Source organism: Pelecanus crispus, chromosome 11 (assembly GCF_030463565.1).
Source record: "Pelecanus crispus isolate bPelCri1 chromosome 11, bPelCri1.pri, whole genome shotgun sequence".
Lineage (NCBI taxonomy): Eukaryota > Metazoa > Chordata > Aves > Pelecaniformes > Pelecanidae > Pelecanus > Pelecanus crispus.
In genome coordinates this window covers 13,209,220-13,225,675 of record NC_134653.1, presented here as the reverse complement: position 1 = coordinate 13,225,675, position 16,456 = coordinate 13,209,220, and the positions used below count along the sequence as shown (strand labels likewise).

General features: G+C 39.3%; 1 protein-coding gene across 1 annotated transcript in view; it reads right to left on the bottom strand.

Moving 5' to 3' along the window:
- Nucleotides 1-8,818: 8,818 nt before the first annotated feature.
- The window catches only part of TEKT5 (tektin 5), a 30,681-nt gene continuing 23,043 nt past the window's right edge, over nucleotides 8,819-16,456 (bottom strand). The window contains exons 7-8 of the mRNA XM_075718095.1: nucleotides 11,778-11,932; nucleotides 8,819-9,032 (exon numbers count right to left, since the gene is read on the bottom strand). Coding sequence (XP_075574210.1) covers nucleotides 8,819-9,032; nucleotides 11,778-11,932 — 369 coding nt within the window. The remainder of the gene's footprint in view (nucleotides 9,033-11,777; nucleotides 11,933-16,456) is intronic.

Genomic DNA, 16,456 nt, shown 5'->3' with positions numbered 1-16,456 from the left:
TTAGTGTTGCCAGGCTACTGAAAACTAGGGACCTCTAGCTCAGCTTAACAACATGTATAGATTGCTCATAAGACAGACAAGCTCCAAAAGCAGCAAAAAGCACATGCCAAGAAAAGGATTTGTGTGTGCAAATACGTTTTGTAGCCAGTTAGCCAACATGTCCTGCAACCTATTAAAATGTGTGTAGCATGTAAAGGATGCTTGTGGGTAGTTCAGTTTGAATTCTACCTGCTGGGTTTGGTCAACCAGCTATTGTTCAGCCATCAACAGACCAGCCCTGTGGCTGCTGCCTCTCATGCTCCCTTAATAAAGGATGTCTGGCCGAGCTCTGCAGCTGGCCCTTTCTGTTCCTCAAAGGAGCGGGATTAGGAACAGACCCTGGAACAAGGAATCTGGGGCCAGTGGAGAAGAGCAGAACTACTAGCGCCAGTTATGGGTTAGGATGTTTGAGGTCTAGAAAATGCTGATGTTGGAGGAGAGAGTGGCCAGCAAGACAGACTGCAACAAAAGCATCCAGCCGTACTGCAACTGATGGAGGTAACACAGTAACCATAGTAGCATGGACCTCAGTTTTGGCTGTAAAACGTGTACAAAATCCTTGGTTAACATTTAATCGGCTTGGTCCATGGGCTGAAGTCACAGCAGCATCTGCATTGCAGAAGTATCACGAACTGCCTGGACACAGGGCTGGATTAGCGCTCCCTCAGGACTGAGTGGCAGCACAGTCCTTCCCTGAGAGATTCAGGAATGTCAGCATGTTAGATCAGTGTGCTTCTCTGCAGTGTATGCAAATGAACACAATAGATGCAAATAAAACTCCTGAGTCCATTTTCATGTTTACTTTGTTTTCCTGTATGGCGCGTTTGTAAATGCTTCCTAGTTAAACACAGCTAGTACTGCGTAGGAACATTAGGGGATCACGTACACATTTCTGGCATTATGTCAGGCACTGGGAGAGCCAGAGCTCAGACAGTTAGAGGTGGAGCTGTCTGAGATAGCTGCAAGTACAAGTTTCACAGACTTCTGTCAGAACATTGCCTGCAGGGCACAGATGTGATATGAGGGGATGAATACACTCTTCTTTTTGTTTCATGTTCGTAATAACGTGACTGGTTTTGTTTCTGAAACTGAGTTTTTAAAACAGTGGTGGTGTTCCTCCTACAGTGCCTTAACTACACTATAGCATACAAAGTGCCTAGATGTTTAGCCTGAGCCCTGCTATACCAGATGCGGGTTCAATAAACGCTTCATTCTTGCATGCTAAAGCAAAGGACCAAACTAGAATGCATAGGCCAAAAGGAGCATTTTGCAGGGGTTGTTGCAGGATGACTGTCATCCAGGCAATTGGCAGCATGCAGGATGGCTCTTGTGACCGTAACTGTGAAGTGCGGTTCAGTGCATCAGTCTGTGCGAGCCAGTACCCCTCAGTGTCCCTGTAGCTCCCTTCTCTTGCTGTGCCATCTCCGCTTGGATGTGAAATAACTTTGATGAGCTTTTCGACTCTGGAGAGGAGGGACCCACTGACACTCATTGTCCCACCGCTTTCCTAACCATGCTTTGCTTGTTGCACTCTGACCTGGCGATTTTTTTCACCACTGTCTTTTGTTTGTTTAAAGCCTGGTTTTCCTGTGCTGAATTTTCTTATGAATGTTTGTTTCACAACATTAAGAAAATTCCCACCAGAAAACAACCTCTGCCTTGTTTATTTAGACATATTTCCCTTCAATTTTTTCCACTTTAAAAATTCCATTCAATATTGGAGGCTTTGTGATAGTCATACAACAGTAAATGCCTTAAAAAAAAAAAAAAAACAAAAAACAACTACACACAAACAACTGATCAGGACTCTCATTTGTATAGCGTAGGTCTGCTTTATATTAAATACACCAGATCAGCATGGGTATTTTATGTAAGCTTGAATTTCTTTGCATTGGCAACCAATGAAGGACTGCTTTGGTGTTTATAAATACTGAGAGAAAATCCAAATGAAAGTTCAAACCACTGTATTTTCTCCTCTACTTATTTGTCTAATATGGATACAGGAATGTTATCTTTGTTTTTAAAAATAAAAATGTAAGAGATCAAAGGACATCACAGGAAGACTGGATAAATTTATGGATTTCAGTTGAAAAATAACTAGAGCTATAAAGTCCAAATAGTTAGAAGGGTCTTTCCTTCACTAAATAATATTTAGACCAGTCTTACCTGTATCTTATTCTCCTGACTAAATTTTAATAGAAGGTTTGTTTTATAGAATGGTTTTCAGCAGGCCTGAGGCCAGAGAACAGATCTGAACTGGTAATGCACATAATAAGGAGCCAGCGGTTATTTTATGACTTGAGGAGAGCAAGCATGTTCTTACATGATGTGGGATCATAAGTCAGTGATACTGAAATTTCTACCATTCTTTAACACTTCAAAGCAATTTGCTTTGGAAGACAGATTTGCTGTTTTACATCCTCTATAAATTTAAATTCTTTATTGCACAGTTAAAGCATTATTTATTTGTTATTGGTTTTATTTTTCATTGTTGGAATTGGTTGTGCCTTTACTGTAAGAATTTAACCCTTGGTTTAAAAAAGAAGCCTGTAATCTTGGGATGGGTTTCCTTCTTTAAAAAATAATTTGGGGGGAAGAAATGCAGAGATAAGCTGAAAATTTCATGGTAGTTTACAAACTATTGCTTTGGTGTTGGAATCCAGGTCCAGAGCCATCTGCTTTTCCTTTTGTTTGTCACTGGTATATCTACCTGTACTATGTTGCAATTCTCCTGTTCTCATGAACCTCTTCTATAGAATGTGTCGCCCGGTATGCTTTCTCTCAGAATGAAAGAAAATGAGCCAAAACCATTGTGTGTAGTGACAAGCAAGTACCGTAGCTGCTTGTGGGTTAAAAATTTAATCATCTAACAGAAAATTCTCTTATCGGGATTCAAGGAGACAGAAATTTGAAATCTCATCTCTGCTGAACATAGTTTAGATGCATGCATTTTGCCATTATTTCCAAAAGCTATCAGGAGTTGTGTTGTATTAGGGAAATGCAGATCATAATGCTTTAAATTCATGCCTGTAATTTCTAAGGGAAAAAAAATCCCAGAAAATCCCTTTTGGTCTGTCGATCTGCTGTACTGACCAAAACAGGCTTGGAGGTCAGTTACACTGGATTGCTGGATCTGTCTCAAAGAAAATACAGCATATACTCTTAAGAAGAGCATGGAGAAGCATACTGAAGAACAAGCTCCAGTCACGCTGCTCCACCAATAGAAAAGAAAAACTGATCTGAAAAGGAGACCGTGAAAGGGGAGGGCTCCCCAAGTTCTTCTACCTTAGCGATACCCACCTCCATTCTTGTGGGGAAAAGGAGACAATTAGTATCTAAGGAACAGACTTAGATAATGTCTAGCTTTTCTTCTGCAGCACCACTGTCGGAAGAGGGTTAACTTCCCCTTTATGTTTAATTTCAGAGGTTTCACATGAGATATCCAGGTTGTGGATTTTATTATTTCCTTCTTTTCAAGGAACATAATTCTGAAGATCAGGCTCTGAAAGGAAACAAGACAAATAGTCAGATCACAACCTTGGGCTTCAGGAGAACAGACTTTGGCCTGTTCAGGGATCCCATGGGATATGGTCCTGGAGAGAAGAGGGGTCACTGAGATCTCCCTGAGATCCTTTTCAAGGATGACCTCCTCTGAGCTTGAGAATGGCCCATTAAAATGGGCAGGAAATAAACCAAAGGTGGCAGGAGGCCTGCACAGATGAAGAAAGAGATGGTGACAAAGCTCAGGTGTGAAAGATGTATACAAGAGGTGGAAGCACTGTCAGGTCACCCAGGAGGTGTACAGAGACACTGTCCAAGCATGAGCGGATGGTCAGGAAAGCCAAAATCTCGCAAGGAACATGGAGAGCTACCTACAAGAAGGGCATCTACAAGTATATCAGGAACAAAAGGAAGACTAGGGAAAATGTGGGCCCACTGGGTGAATGGGGCAGGGGACTCAGTGACAGCAATGTGGAAACGGCCGAGATACTCAATGCCTTCTTCACCCTTCGTCTTTACTGGGAAGTATGTCCTCAGAAATCCCAGGTCCTTGAGACCAGTGAGAAAGTCTGGAGCAAGGAAGACTTACTCTTGGTAGAGGAGGATCAGGTGAAAATACAGGAAATTCTATTTAAACTGGAGAAAAAACATTTTTTTTTTACTGTGAGGGTTATCAAATACTGGAACAGGCTACTCGGAGAGCTTGTGGAGTCTCCATCCTTAGTAATACTCAAAACCTGACTGGACATGGCACTGAGCAATGTGCTCTGGTTGACTCTGCTGTGAGCGGGGGATTGCTGGACTAGATGATCTCCCAGAGGTCCCTTCCAATGTCAACTGTTCTGTGATTTTGTGAACTCAAATGTTGCCAAAGCAGCTGCAAAGTGAAGACCTGACGGTTTGACTCCTATTTCATATCCTCAGATTGAATATAGCAGAGGTCTAAATCAGTGCATAATCTTACCCAAGACAGTAGTTACTAAACTGTTGGCATATATTCTTCATTTGATTTGGGATTTCTTATACATCAGTGGGTCTGTATGTGCTGTAAGTAAATACAGAACTGGACATTTGGTGAAAATGGAAATGCCAAAATGCACCACTAGGAAGGTGAGGGTGGGGAGAAGCCGGTGTTGAGAGGTGCCTCCCATGCTGTCCCCCTTAATAAAATTAAAGTGCAGTAATGTTATGAAGAAGTGCAATTGTGCAACTGTATTACCAAACTGTAATGGCATTTAAATGCAAATTTCCAAACTCAGCACTCTTTTGTGTTAGTTAATAATAGTAGTTAATATTCCTTGTCTGCTGTTACTCACACCTTAATATCCTGTGCTGAAAGCCCATATCAGGTCTTAACCAGGTGAATAGCTATACTGAAAAGACTTGTCATATGAGCACCATCACAGCTATTGACTGGGGACACCATCTGTAAATTCTGTGCAGCAAGGCATTTAATATGTACATGACAAATTCTGCTTCCTTGCTGTGATTTTAAATTTAAAAAAAAAAAAAAAGGTGGAATAAACTACTAGTAGACTTTGGTGAAGTAAGCTACCTTCACTATTATCAGTAACCTTGTGGCACTGAACTGGAATTATTGTTCGTGAAGCTACTTAGATCCATTGTTTTCTTACTCTATTTGGAGGTTGAGTCCATAAACTTTTATGAGCTATAGTTTAGATAATGTTAGGAAATAGCTTATCTGGAACTAAAATTATCTCTTTGTTTGAAACAGGCAGGGACAGGTTTTGGTCTTTTCTGCATTAGTCTATTTGCTATAAAACAGATCTTATCTTTCAAGTATTAAGGAACTGCTCATTAAATTTCTGGTTTTATACATGGAAATACAGTGGATCTGGCTTCTTGATGTCTGTGGCTGCATGCGAGTACAATAATTAATGATCTAGTTCATAAGAGATCTATGGAAAAAAAGCTGGAAGAACGTTTATATTCTGTTGGGGTTTTTTTTAAGAGAGTCTCAGGTTTATCTGACTGAGTATCTTTATGGTTGTTAGAAACGTGTTTCCTTTGACGTATTCCCATCACAACTGGGATTAACTGCATTCTGGAGGCTGAGTGTAAATTCACTTATGCAGTAACTCAGTGGCAGAACAAGACTACAATCCAGGTTTTCTGCATTATCTATCTACCTTGACTTCTAAGAAGCAAATAGTGACTTATTTCTAGCCTTTTTGGATTCATATAGGTTTATAGCCCAAGTCCATGGAAGTCGTCTCCTTTTCAATAGCCTAAAGAAAACTGTTTACATTTAAAAAGAGCATGTACACTATCAGCAAACTGAAATGTGCTGCATGCATGGATACCACTAATGAAAGAGCACTTTCTTCACTGAGGTGTTTTTTTCCACTAAGATAACATACTTAGTACCTTCTGGTCAGTTATAGTTAGGGAAGATGATTATTTTTGTACAGCACTGTTACTTTTGGAGTACTCGGTAAAAATGCATTCTTGCTGATGGTAGCTGAATCTCAGGGAATTACTGTTATAATGCAAAATGATGCTCTCAAAGAACAGTACTAACTGTTATAGCTCCATGATTTTAGGCAGTCACTCCTAGTAGGAGTTCACACTGTGTTCAAACAAGTTCAGTGTTGTTTGCACTGACAATGCACCAAGTGAGTACTCCACCCAAAAGCAGAGCCAAGGTCTTGGAGAGAACACTGCTGAACAAAAGCACCATAAGGAAGGAGCTGGCATTTGTGATGTTCAGAACTATTGTTCAGCTCCACCATCTCTATCCCAAAGCCCCCAGATTTTCAAATTCAGGGCTTTGATTCAGGCTGACTTTACACTGATGTTGACTGCTTTCAGACAAAGATTTTTTCTTTTTTCCTCTTTTCCTCTTCTGTCAGGAACTGTTACCAGGGTTCACCTCTCTTAGAATTGCCCCTCCCTTCTCCTATATATTTCTTAATTGAGTTCTTGGCAAAAGGAGGGGAGAAACTATTTCTAGCTGTTAGAGTAGCTGTGTGAACTGGGAAAGCCTCCAACTTCTATAAATGTATTTAAAGGCTGGAAGAAGATCCAAATTTCCAAAAAATTTTTACTCCTTTGCTTGGTCAGCTGTCAGTATTTGATAAATTGGGTGGGACTATTGTCAATATTTAACAGCTCAACACAAATATTATTCTTCATACATTGTAAAAATAGTATATGAAATGCAAATCAAGTGTTTTATTCTATGGTTTGGTAGTAACAGAACCAAGTGATAAAATCTCCCTTGCCTCCATACAAAGGCATGGAGAGGGAGGAAAACATTACCACTGGTAACAGTCTTCCCTGCTGGGAAACAAAACAGTGAGATTCCTCACACCTCCCACCTAAAGTCATGTCCCAAGGCGGGTTCTGTGATAGCAGTTTGTTGTGAAGTCTGTCTGAGTAAGAAACAGCAAGGTATGAATATTAATTCAAACCAGATTACCAGTGAAGTCTTCAGTAACAGAGCTGCTGTTATCTCCAGTGGCACATCACCAGGACCCCTTGAACTGCTCTGCAGTCACATACTGCAATATAACCACAAATTATTTCTGGAACTTTCCCTATATTCAGAGAAATTCCTCCCAAAAAGCCACCATTTGGCATCAGCTTGCTGGATAGAGCAGCCTGCCCTGTCCGTAGTCATGTGCAACATGACTGTGGCATTATCCTCATTTAGAAAATAAAGATGCGGTGTAGTCAATGTGAGATGGGTTTAATGAGTATCAGAAGTAGGTCTGGATGTCACTTCCCAATCACGTGTTCCAAAATGGTTTCCCATGATTTCTAAATCGTTAGAAACATATCACTATGTAAATGGTTTCACACAATAGCCAGGAGATACTGCTTTTTTAACTGAAGGAGAGAAACTGAGTGTCAAATGGCTCAGCTACAGCCATGCTCAGTGAAAACTGAGGTTAGCTCTCAAGGAAGTATCAGCCCAACTCCGTGTGCCTCAGCAATGTTACTTTTATTGGTAGCTAGATTAAGCCACCACCCACACAAAACAAAGGATAAGGAACAGAGCCAGTTTATTCAGGAGACTTTCAAATCTAGCATTGTTTTGTATTTGGCTTTGCTCCAGTGTAAAATGTGTTTTGTGCGTTCCTAGAGCTGCCCTGTAGAGAGGACCCTGAGGTAGCAGGAAACAGCTCAGTTACTAGAATTGTAGTTTGTTGGTTGCTCTGTAAATGAGTGTGAGTAAATCCAGGAAAGAAGTAGCAGTAAAACATTATTACTCCATTTTGTCCAAAACAGCCAGACTGCCTTACCATTAGTTCAAACTAGTTCTTCCTCAAATCCTTTACTAGGATTACTGCACTGTTAATGATTCAACTGTCATCCAGAAAAGTCGGATCTCAAAGCCCATTCCATCCTTCTCTCCACCACACAGAGTAGTGCTCCCTTGAGATCTAGAAAGCTGAGCAACCTTGACTTACAGACTGAAGGACAATTTCAGCACACTTTAAGTGTATCATGTTCCTATACACTGGTTCCATTCCCACCTTGTCTTAACTTTCTCATTAGTCACAATAGAGCAATGGTACTGTCTTTGCTAATTAAGTCCTCTGAGATCTAATGATAGATAGTATGTATTCCTAAATAGTTAAGACCTTTCAGACTTACGCACATATCTCATCAGTCCCAAATATTCCATATAAATAGGCAAATTTTCTTCATACTTAATTGTATGAAAAATCAAATTAAAAAGAAAAAAAGAGAGATGGAAAGATTCCCTCCCAATGAATACAGGCTACATGTGTACCTGAAGCAGTTGCACTGAAATTGTCCTTCAGCTTCTGTCAATCAAGTTTGTTCAACCTCCTCTAATTCCAAACACCAAATCTAGCATTGCGAGACAAGAGGCGAGTGTAAGGATGGAGTAAGCATTTAAACTGGACTTTTCCAGACAAGGACTGAAACACCGATGGCGCATTATCCTGAACAGTCAAATCCTGTATTGTACTAATTCTGTTGAAGTACAGCATTTCAGTCTAACATTTTCTCTAGCTAGTAACTTACATACGTCTTGCAGTATTTGTCTGGTTATTTCAGTGTGGTCTGATTCTGTTAGAATAAGTCTACCAATTCTATTTGAATTAGCAGCAGCTACAGCTGAGACTATGAGGTTGTTTAAAGGAAAGAGACATATTAATTTTCATTAGGTTCTTTCTATAGGACTTTATTATTTGAGAAAACAGAATAATAATTATTTCCTTCAGGAAATATTTGCAACCTTTGCAACTTTCTTATCATGCACTAAGATAGGAAAGGTTACTATTCAAGTGTAGCCAATGAGCCGTGGAGTGCTGGGGAAGACTTTGCGCATGTCCATACACTTCTTGTCAATGAAGAAGGAGTTTGTCTTCACAGAAATTTCATGTTCCAGCTTTGATTTGTTGAGTATCAGCATCTGCAGAGTATCATGGGCTTCTTGCAGACGTTGCTTTAAGGTCTGTAAGGTGTCATCTATAGTGTAAACTTCAGTGACAAGCCTGAAAAAAGAGAAGGGAATAGGTTGCTCACGTAACTTCAGCAGTCCCTCATCACATTGCTTTTTGACAGTGGACAAGTCACATTTTCAGGCAGGATTTGAACAGCTGTCTTCGAATTAGTATGAAACCTGTTTGCCAAACTAGCTTGCATAGAATGTATAAGAAGTGATGATTTCTTGCTTGAGTTGACCTTCAACAGCAGACTAAGCCACTTTGATATATCTTTCTAATTGCTATCTTCTTCACTTGGAGCCTCTCATTTGTGTAGCCTCTCTAGGGCTAGCGTGGCTGTGTTGAGCACCTACATATGGTCCTGTAGAATATGTTTGGGGTGGATGTTATAGGAGAGTTTTGGTATAGTTCATAATACCTTAAACTTGTGCAGCAGGATGTGCTAAATGGTCTAGATTTGGCACAGAAGCCTGTTAATCAGTACAAGAATCACTTGTCAGAATAACCACTGAATGTGGAGCTCTGAAATCAAGAATTTCTGTGAGCTGATATTAGCCACACTTCTTCCAGTGGCTTATCAATGGAGATGTGGCAAATCTTGTATAGTCACTGAGCTGGTAAACTCTCTCTAGTACTGTCAACTTTGTGTTTTGTCTGATGTCCTATTAATTGATCGGTGCACTACAGACTGATTTTTCCAGAACCCACTTTATCTTGTTTTGGGTTAGTCCCAGTTGTTTCAGCACAGAAAAACTAGACTTAATTAATTTGTTTTCTGTCTAATCCCTTCAACTACAAAGCTGGCAGCACACACAGAGAACAAGTGCCAACATCAGCACTTCCTTTTAAATAAACAGCAAACTCAGATAACATTTACATGTTACAAAGAAGTGGTTCATTTGATATTTTCTTTCCCTATTGCAGTTGAGCTATTGGGCTGAATTCCTTCGTGCTTTAAACAACATGAGAGAAATACACTTAACAAATTAGGTAAAAGCAAGAAATCCTTAAAAAGTGAATTAGCAAATGGTTTTACTTTCTCAGATAGGATTTTGTCTCTAAGAAAACACATTTTATTTGAGATGTGAGCTCGGCCAAAAACTGTGATAGAAAAAGTGTCCAAATTTCAAATAGCCTGTCAGAATTTCTATTTCTAATTGTAGTTATGATGAACATAACATTTGATAATTTGGATCAGGTAAAGCATCCAAAATAACCTGGTCTGGATTAGGGAGCTGTGGTAGACCAAAATTCATATGCATTGGAGGAAGGAGAACAGGAGATGCTAATTATCTGTCACTAAATTACATCTAGGAAACTGTATAAACAGTTTGGTTACAATATTAGAAATCACATTAGACTGACAGAAAACTTGCTTATACGTTAAGCCTAAAATACTGAGTAGCTGTGCAACAGCTTGTGAAGCTCTTACATAACCTGTAAGCTAGTAGGAGTTTGATTCAGAACCCCTATGTACTTTTTGTTTTTAAGTATGTCACATTAATGTCCTTTTGCTCTAATTGAAGAAAATATTCAAAAACATTCTGACATTCCAGTGACTTCAAATGAAGCTTCCAAACTTTTTTTAGACAGGACCCTTTGGAACATCAACAGCATCACTGGCAATTGTGGGAAGAAGAAGGGATCATGTGACACTCTGCTTCAGCATGGTTTTTTAATCCTAAATCAAACAAGTTTTATATCTTGGATACATGCAATCCTGCTGACCGGACTGATATCAATCATAATGCTGCAGACATTTTTGTGGAAGAGATCTTCCGGGAGGAAGTAGGGAGAGAACGAACAAGACTCAGAGTGAGTATAAGACTGGAGTTGTGTAAGGAGATACGAGGCTGAGAAAAGATATATTGCATTGTACAATTTATGGTTTAAGGAGTTGGAAAAAGTGAGAAGATGCCAATACAATAAACTAGGATTTATTGCCCCTTCCTTGTTTGAATAGAAGCTTTCTGAGCTGATAAAACACTGTTTAGGAAAAATAATATAAATACTTAGCTTAAGCATTATGTACTTCATTAATCTCATTGTATGTGAAGCTGTTGTATACAGTGGGATTTTGCTAGAGACAAAAATAAAAAGGGAATAGTTTTCTATTTTTCATAAAAAATACACAAAATTCTCTTGTAACCAAAATGTATGCCAGATGAGCTAACCTGTACAAAGATGATACTGGAGGCACTATGTAGTTGAAAATTAGTTGAGGCAGTAAGAGATGCTGCCTCATTCTTATTTGCAATTAACTTTTTAAGGAGCTTGACCATTAGATTTTTTTCTTTTTGCATCAAAAGACAGAATTTTGTCTGGGATAACTGTCACAAATGCAGGTTTGTGAGTCCTGCTGATTATGTCAATTTATTGTGAATGAGTGACTTTACACAGTTTGATTTAGTAGCAGTTTAGAATTTACTTGTTCTAAAATTAGGTATTTCCTAAAGTGAAATCCATTCATAAGGAATGGAATTAAAATCGATTCCTAAGTCCCAACTCAGACATGAGACTGAATCCCAAAAGATATCAGGCTCCAACAAGCAACTGACCTCTTAACTGTCCTGGGAAAGGGACTCTAAAGGCAAGTACACATATTGAACGTTAGATGGTTGGGCCCATTATTTCAACATAGCTACTTGCATTTTACTAGTTTTTTCCAGAATTTGTATCACAATGTAATGAATGCAATTCTAATCTCATCAAACTGATTCATGCTGTCATTAAATTTCCCATTCTTGAGTGGCTGATGAAGGGAAGGGATGGAGTAGTCTGGCCGTTACTTACTGAAACTGAGGTGCATCACGGCAAAGTTCTATATTGGGTCGTTTAGTTCTTCCCTCCAGGCGGGTCTGAGCCACTTTCAGTGGATACTCCTTTGCCTTTATAGATCTCTCCAGTAACATGATTGTGTCTTCTGTCTGGAAGATTTCTTGAAGTATCTGAACAAAGCAGAACATTTTTGTAAGCCTCACATACAAAATCAGAATTCATCCCCGCTTTTAAATACTCCTATTGGAACTGCTTCCATTCTGGCATGTCATTTTGCTTAATTTAGGGGAGGAGACTACTATAAACTCACATCAATCGGATGTATTTGTATAATATGTTGGCTTGATCTTGCCATTTCTTTAAAAGGACATACAGTAATCAAAGCTCATAGGAGAGATAGAAGGAGGGGGCCCATACAATCATACATCAAATGAAAGCATTTAATGAAGTTGTTCCTGGTAAAGAGGCAAACAACTTCCACTAAGAAATGCACCATCTCTTTCCTCTTATAAAATTAAGAAATGTGTAGGCAAATTGGAATATAAATTTAGTACAAGCAGAAGAGACATACTGAATTCTTGTGATGGGAGAAATTCCAACTGTGTTTTTGCGATAAAGCCATTCTCATAGAGGCAGTATTTATACCTCTGCAGGGACTTATTTCCATTTTACTTCATTATCTAATTTTTCTCCTAAATAAAAAAACCTGCTGCTTGATCTACGAACATTTTGCAAAAGTAAAATTCCAATAAACTTCCACTTCCATTTAAACCTTAATTCAATTCTTATTTCTTTTTGCCTCTTAAAAATTCAAAAGTAATCAAATATGTCCCCTCTGAAACTGTTTCATACTCCAAGTGTTTTGGGGACATCTGCTGCAAAGACATATGAACACAAGTCACATTTTCATACTGAAACTAAATTCTCAAAGTTTTGAAAACTCCACTGGGAGCTGTAGAGGGAAGACCAACTTCCTTTAAAAGCTTTTTTTTCTGTAAATAGAGAGGATATGGAGTGAAAAATTACCAAAAAGGAAAGGCCCATGGAATTAGTATAGCATAGTTTTTAGTTGCAGTGCATATAATCATATTATCCCTGAGAATCCTGTAAGTGCTTCTTACATGTTTTAATCTGTTTAAAAGAAACGAGAGAAATTGCAAGGGAAGAGCTTTGCTCAGTCTTAAAAAAGAAAGAAGGGAGAAAATATTTATATTCAGGTAGCATTTCCCAGCCAATTGCTTATTATGTTACTTTCATTTATCAGGATTCATTATAGCCAATGTGGTGAACCTATTTAAACTTTTCCTATACACAGCTTTAAAATGGAAGAGAACAAATTGGACTAATGTAGTTTCTCAGCCAGTCTACTAAAACCAATGCAACTTGAATTTCAACAACCACTAAAAATTGTGTAATGTGATTTAAATTATGCTGCTATTTAGATCTTGCCTACACGCTAAGCTGTACCAGGTTTGCTAATGATGTGTGTGGTTTGAAAATTCAATTAGTTCCTGCTGCTGAAAGGTTATTTATAGACAAAACCCAAGGAGTTAAGGATGCCAGGAACCTGCACCCCGGTCCAAATCCTTAAGGGCTTGTTGACATTGTATAGTACAGCAATGTGAAAGGTCTTCTGGCTAGCACTGTCCAAATCAGTCCAACCCTTACGGCAATGCAATTTTCCAATAGATGAATCATCTTGGACCCTGAAGCAGCGCTGTGTGAACATGACTGTACTGATTTGAAGCCAGTTCTCCACACTGTACTGAGCCCTTTCAGTCCAAGGTTGGTTCTCACAGAGCTAGCTTGAGAGCATCTTCACCCAAAAAGAAGCTTTAACTGCTTATAGACTGCAGGGGAAAAAAAAACTGGTTTGTTATGAAGGGAACACAGTATGGAAGAAAGTGAAGCTAACGGTAGTAAATTTCTCCCTATAATTTTATTCTGCAGTGGTTCTTTCTTAACTAGGTAATCACTGCAAGCTAGCTGTGTTTTACAGGGAATATTTATGCAGGTAATCCAGTGCGCTTTGGTAGCCATTTGTTTTGCAGAGGAACTATTTATGATAAGAGTGCGTTGTTAAATACATTGGTTTACATCTGGTCTACAATTTTACCCGTTACACATACTTATTTCTATAGATAAAGACCAAGGGAAAGAGACTTAATGAAGTTAAATGTCTTCTTTATGCATCAAGCCCACGTCCTTCCTTTTCCCTGAAAACACCAGGGATTTGGGTCCTCTGCTGCTCAGAAGCAGAATTTGAGTAGTTTGTACTGTTGTTGGAACGTTGCTATTTATAACCTCCCTAAGAGAATCCAGCCTGTGTTCATCTGTACATGACAAAGGTGAGGTCTAGCTCCTAGGTAGGCTGCTGGTGCTTAAGCAGATGCGCGTCAGGAAGAGTTTTACAAGCCTGTCAGCCCTATCCTTTGCTCCCACTGTTCACCTTCATTGCTAAACAAAAACATCAGCCTGTGGGGATGCACCAAGGCTGCGAGGCAAAGAATACGCAGTGCTTTTAGAGGTCAGTCGCTGCTTAGCGAGGTCCTCCTTTCCTGTGTTTATGTTACAGCTTCTGTCACTACAGCGATGTTTCCCATGCTACGCCTTACTGCATGCAAGTGAGCCAAATTCACTGTGGCATAGTTCTGTTACCTGCAGTGGGGTATTGGGAGGATGTTGGCCTCTTACATTAATTCTACTTACAGTTTGGAGCAAGTTGTAAGCAGATTTTATTTCTTTTTACTAAAAAGCGTAATTCCAAGTAAAAACAACGAAACAAAGCAGCATGTATCTCAGCCCAGTAAGAATTGGGCAAAGTTATGTCTCAATTTTAGAAAGGATTGAGTGGGTTATTTGTTTTCTACTTATGGTGGAACAAAGGACTTGCACTCTCAGTTCAGATTCTGCGTAGGACCTTTGTCGTTCAGACTTTGAGCTTTATTGGTAATAACACTTTCTCTTTTGGGCAGCAGGTGGAAATGGTGATTCACCTTTGTGGGGCAAATCTATCAATGAAACAGTGCAATTAAAGCAGCCCCGAGCACTTGCTGGAAATGAACCACGACTGTAAAAACACCTCCCCAGAGCAATGCTGCAGCTGACAAATACACTTGTGTTATGGTAAGCATGTAATGTAGTCACTGTGCTGATACTTTCCGTCCTGTGATAATATGAATCAAAACAATTTAACTTATTCAGTGAGTGGAGTTAGGTTACAAGCTCTCGTACACTTAATTAGTGTTAATTGTTCTACTCAGGTTAGAGAAGAGGATGAAATAAATATTTTCTGCGATACATTTTCTTTCCTGCCCTCCTTCTCTGAAAGCAGTATAGGTATCTCGTGTTTATTCCACACACGGTAGGAAGGCAGGATGCCATCAAAGGGGATGCAGCATGTGCACAGAAACATACTGCAGCAGACACTGGAAGCATTACACAAATTTATAAGAAGACCAAGGAAGAAATTTAGTAGTCTTCAGTATTTCAGATAATGGTGCCACTCCACTGCCACAAATCCTTATTGTATAAGGATTGCCTATAGCAAACCATGGCCATTGCAGTACCATGTGACAATGCTTCTGTAATGGTTGGGTGCCCTTTACTCTTTCATTCTGCTTGTGTGAAAAAATAAATTACATATCAGATGTTTTTTAAGATGCAGAAGGAACAAGCTGATTCTAGTACAGACAACACTGAGCAGACTGCCCATGTAAACTGTCCTCAGTCTCTTGGAAAGGCCATGTTCATTAAGCTCAGCTAGCAGAGAGAACTTTAGAAGAATGATTTTCTCAACCCAAACTTTTCTCAAATCCTCTTCTGATGCATTCACATGTGGCCACAGTGCAAGTACAACCACCAGACCACAAACCCATGTATTTCAAATTCAGTAGCAATGTTTCAAGTGCATGAATGTCAGTAATCATGAAACCTGAGGTTTTTTCCATTCCTTTACATCATTTATTGCCTTCTGTACACATAGCAAACATATAGGTGTTCCCTTAGTGACACAGAAGCAGGAGACTGTATTGTCCTCTCTTTTTAGAATACTCAGTCATGTATGCACTTCCCTCATAAATAATGGCATATAACTGACATAGGACAATAGTACTCTTGTATCTAGAAGTGACCCAGAGTATTTAGAGCTTGCACAGTCCGCAAGCTCACACAATGTTAACATTCGAAAAGGGCATGCTCTGAAGTCTAAATAGAAAATGTTTCTCTTTTTGAGAATCCAGTACTTCATTAGTCATGAAAAGACAGCTTTCATCTAAAAGTCACTGAAAAAACCAGTCTTATGTGCAACCTTTATAATACTTGGTGTCAGCACAATATGCAGTAACTACAGTCTCGTGCCACACAACTTCACTAGGTGCTCTGGTGTCCTGCTCATAAAGGTAGGAGTAGTGTGTGAGCACATTAGGCACAACCAAGGCAACTGATTAGTGCTACTGAGCAAACCCCTCATTCATTCACTAAAGACAAATATTGTTTAAACCTGCCTGTGAACTCGAAATTCAGACATGAAACTATGCATCCATCTTTAAGCCCTGCTTGGCTGCATGTAAGTGGATGTGGTTTAGGTTCCTTGTGTGTTCTCAAATTTTTTCTTACTTTTTTTTTTTTAAAGCACTGTCATTTAAGACATACAAAGGAAAAATGGCCTCGGGGGAACCACCTCCAACACATCA